General features: G+C 43.4%; 1 protein-coding gene across 1 annotated transcript in view; it reads right to left on the bottom strand.

The window, feature by feature from the left end:
* Window positions 1-2523, bottom strand: part of LOC103361889 (CD82 antigen-like) — a 29320-nt gene that overhangs the window by 13161 nt on the left and 13636 nt on the right. The window contains exon 2 of the mRNA XM_008288101.1: window positions 290-368. Coding sequence (XP_008286323.1) covers window positions 290-352 — 63 coding nt within the window. The 5' untranslated portion in view covers window positions 353-368. The remainder of the gene's footprint in view (window positions 1-289; window positions 369-2523) is intronic.

The raw sequence follows: 2523 nt of genomic DNA, 5'->3' as shown, positions 1-2523 counted from the left end.
TCACATCTGTGAGCAGCTTTTCTTTTCATTTTTTGGAAAATAAATAATCAAAGAAATTCAGATCACTTCCATGGTTCTGACAGAATCATGTCTGAGTTCTCCTCCTGCTTCATGTTCTGGTTCCTCACAGCTGCAGGACTTCATGTAGGAACATGAACCAGGAGCAGAAATAAAAACGCCTTTAAACTGGTTGTGATGGTTCAGAGGGTTCTGACAGGTCTGATGTGAATGAAGCACCATGACTGTTGTGACGGGGAAGCGTCTGGATGACTGCAGGTGAAATACTCACAAAGAAGATGAGGTTGAAGAGGAACAGGAAGTACTTGCTGGCGGTCATGCAGCCTTTCCCCATGATGAAGCTTCTTTATCTGCACACACAAACACAGTGACAGCGTCAGCGACAGATGCTGCAGCCGCCTCTAAGCTGCTCTGATGACGGCCGTCAGCGCTGGGGGGTGAAAAGCTGCAGGATTACACCCACAAAACCAGTACAGAGCGCATCGGCCCAATCTGGGCCAGCGGCTCGTCTTCAGCCTGAACTCTGTGACCGGAATCAGGAATCAATCAGAAGCTCTGAGCTCACAGATGAACTCACATCTGGAAGCAGCATCAGACACCTCCATGCACGACGTGAGCAGATCACAGCTGGAGGAACCTCCAGAGGTTCTACAGACAGACGGGTTCTACAGGGAACCAGAACTAATGGATGTATGTTCATATTTACTTTCATCGTCGCTCTGCTGCATGTTAATATATGAACTATGTGACAGCAGCTCATTTCTCTGCTGATAAATCCTCCAATAAAACACAAAAACTAAACGAAGCTGAACGAACACAGAAATCAGTTCTGCTTTTAATAAAATCCAGATTTTAAAGTCTTCAAACAAAACGAGAACATTTTTGCAGAATTTACATTTTTGTGCAAATTAAAGTAATAAAAGCAGGTAATTAGAATTTAAAATTAATATTATATCAGAGATGTTTCAGGATCCATCAGCATCTACCCTTTACATCCTGAAACGTCTGAATAAAAACTATTAATAAAAATAAAACAAGGTTAAAATCTTTCTTTATTTGATTAAATTAAATTTGATGTACTTGTGCTATTTATCCTGTAGGAAGTTACAGACGTATGAATATATATTTACTGATGTGCTCTTTTTATTTTCATAATTTAATGGCCTCTAACTCTGACTTTACTTCTTTTACTTGTTTGTTTCAAAAATCCTAATAATTTATTACAACATTATTATTATTATCAGCAGTTGACAAATTAATTTTAAAAATCCAAAAATCTCATATAAAGTTGTTTAACACACACACAGAACAAGTTAAACACTTTCTTGTATTTTATATTTCCGGGTCTTTCTGGATGAAGCTGTTTGTTGTTCATGTGAAAATCAGCCTCATGTTAAAATCTGATCAAACTTCCTGCGTCCTTCACTTTAATGCCGGTTTCTTAAATATTTTCCAGCTCAGTCAAAAACAGAAACTTGTTCTCGGTGTTTCTACCGTTTGGGAGTTTTCTGGTTTTTCCACACAAACTGAAAACGTTCATAAAGCTTTGATCAGAGAGCAGCTGAGGCTGTGAAAGGTGAAGTGAAATCATCAGGAGGAAGCTGCTCACATCCTCCTCGCTTTGATTCCTCTCTGATCTTATAAAACACAGATGAAGGTCTGTGGACGTTCATGTCCCATTTATCTCCTAAAACACTAAGAAAAGTCCAATAAGACCTTCTAGTAAATGGTTAACGGTGAATGTTCTGTGCTTTCATGGTGTTCTGCTGCCTTGGTGCTGCTCACAGTGTTTCTCATTCACACCCCGACGGTCACAGAGCTGCCGTCAGGACCAGGTCCAGGTCCAGGTCCAGTGTCCTGCCCGAGGACTCGAACCACCAACCCGGGATGAGTGGACCTCTACCAGCTGAGCCACAGCCGCCCAGCGCTGAACAAATGAAGCGCTGCGTCGTCTGGTTTATGTTTAAACTGGATAAATTCAACCAGGGCTCCTGTGTGACCTTCTGCTTCAGTGTTTTACTGTAGATCAACAGACGTGATCCAGAAACACACTAAACTATTGACTTGCGGACTCTGAGCCCAGTCGGACCACAGAACCACCAGCTCCTGACTGCTGCTTCATATTTATGGAAAACCCTGAGTGTCCTGAACGCCTCCCGCTGCCTCGACTGTCCAATAAATCCATGAGCGTTTGGCTGAAACACGGAGTTCAGCTCGATGCTTCCTCCTGGCAGCGCAGCCTGCAGCCGACCCAGTTTCCAGCACTGTAACTGGGTTACTGTTCCACCAGTAAGTGTGCCAGTCTGGGAGGGGGCACCTGCAGGGATGGCAGAGGAGCACAATATGCAACGGGAAAGACATTCTGGCAAACAGCCGCCGCTGAGCCAGATGGAAGCTATTATAGGGAGTAAACAGCAGAGGGGGGCAGAACAAAGAGCAGAACAGCCGGAGAACCTCACAGAGAGCTTAGACAAGAACCAAGACTGAAACACACAGTAACACCAC

This window comes from Stegastes partitus, unplaced genomic scaffold, assembly GCF_000690725.1.
Source record: "Stegastes partitus isolate 25-593 unplaced genomic scaffold, Stegastes_partitus-1.0.2 Scaffold540, whole genome shotgun sequence".
Taxonomy (NCBI): Eukaryota; Metazoa; Chordata; class Actinopteri; family Pomacentridae; genus Stegastes; species Stegastes partitus.
The sequence above is the reverse complement of the archived record's forward strand: the minus strand, read 5'-3'. Positions and strand labels throughout refer to the sequence as shown.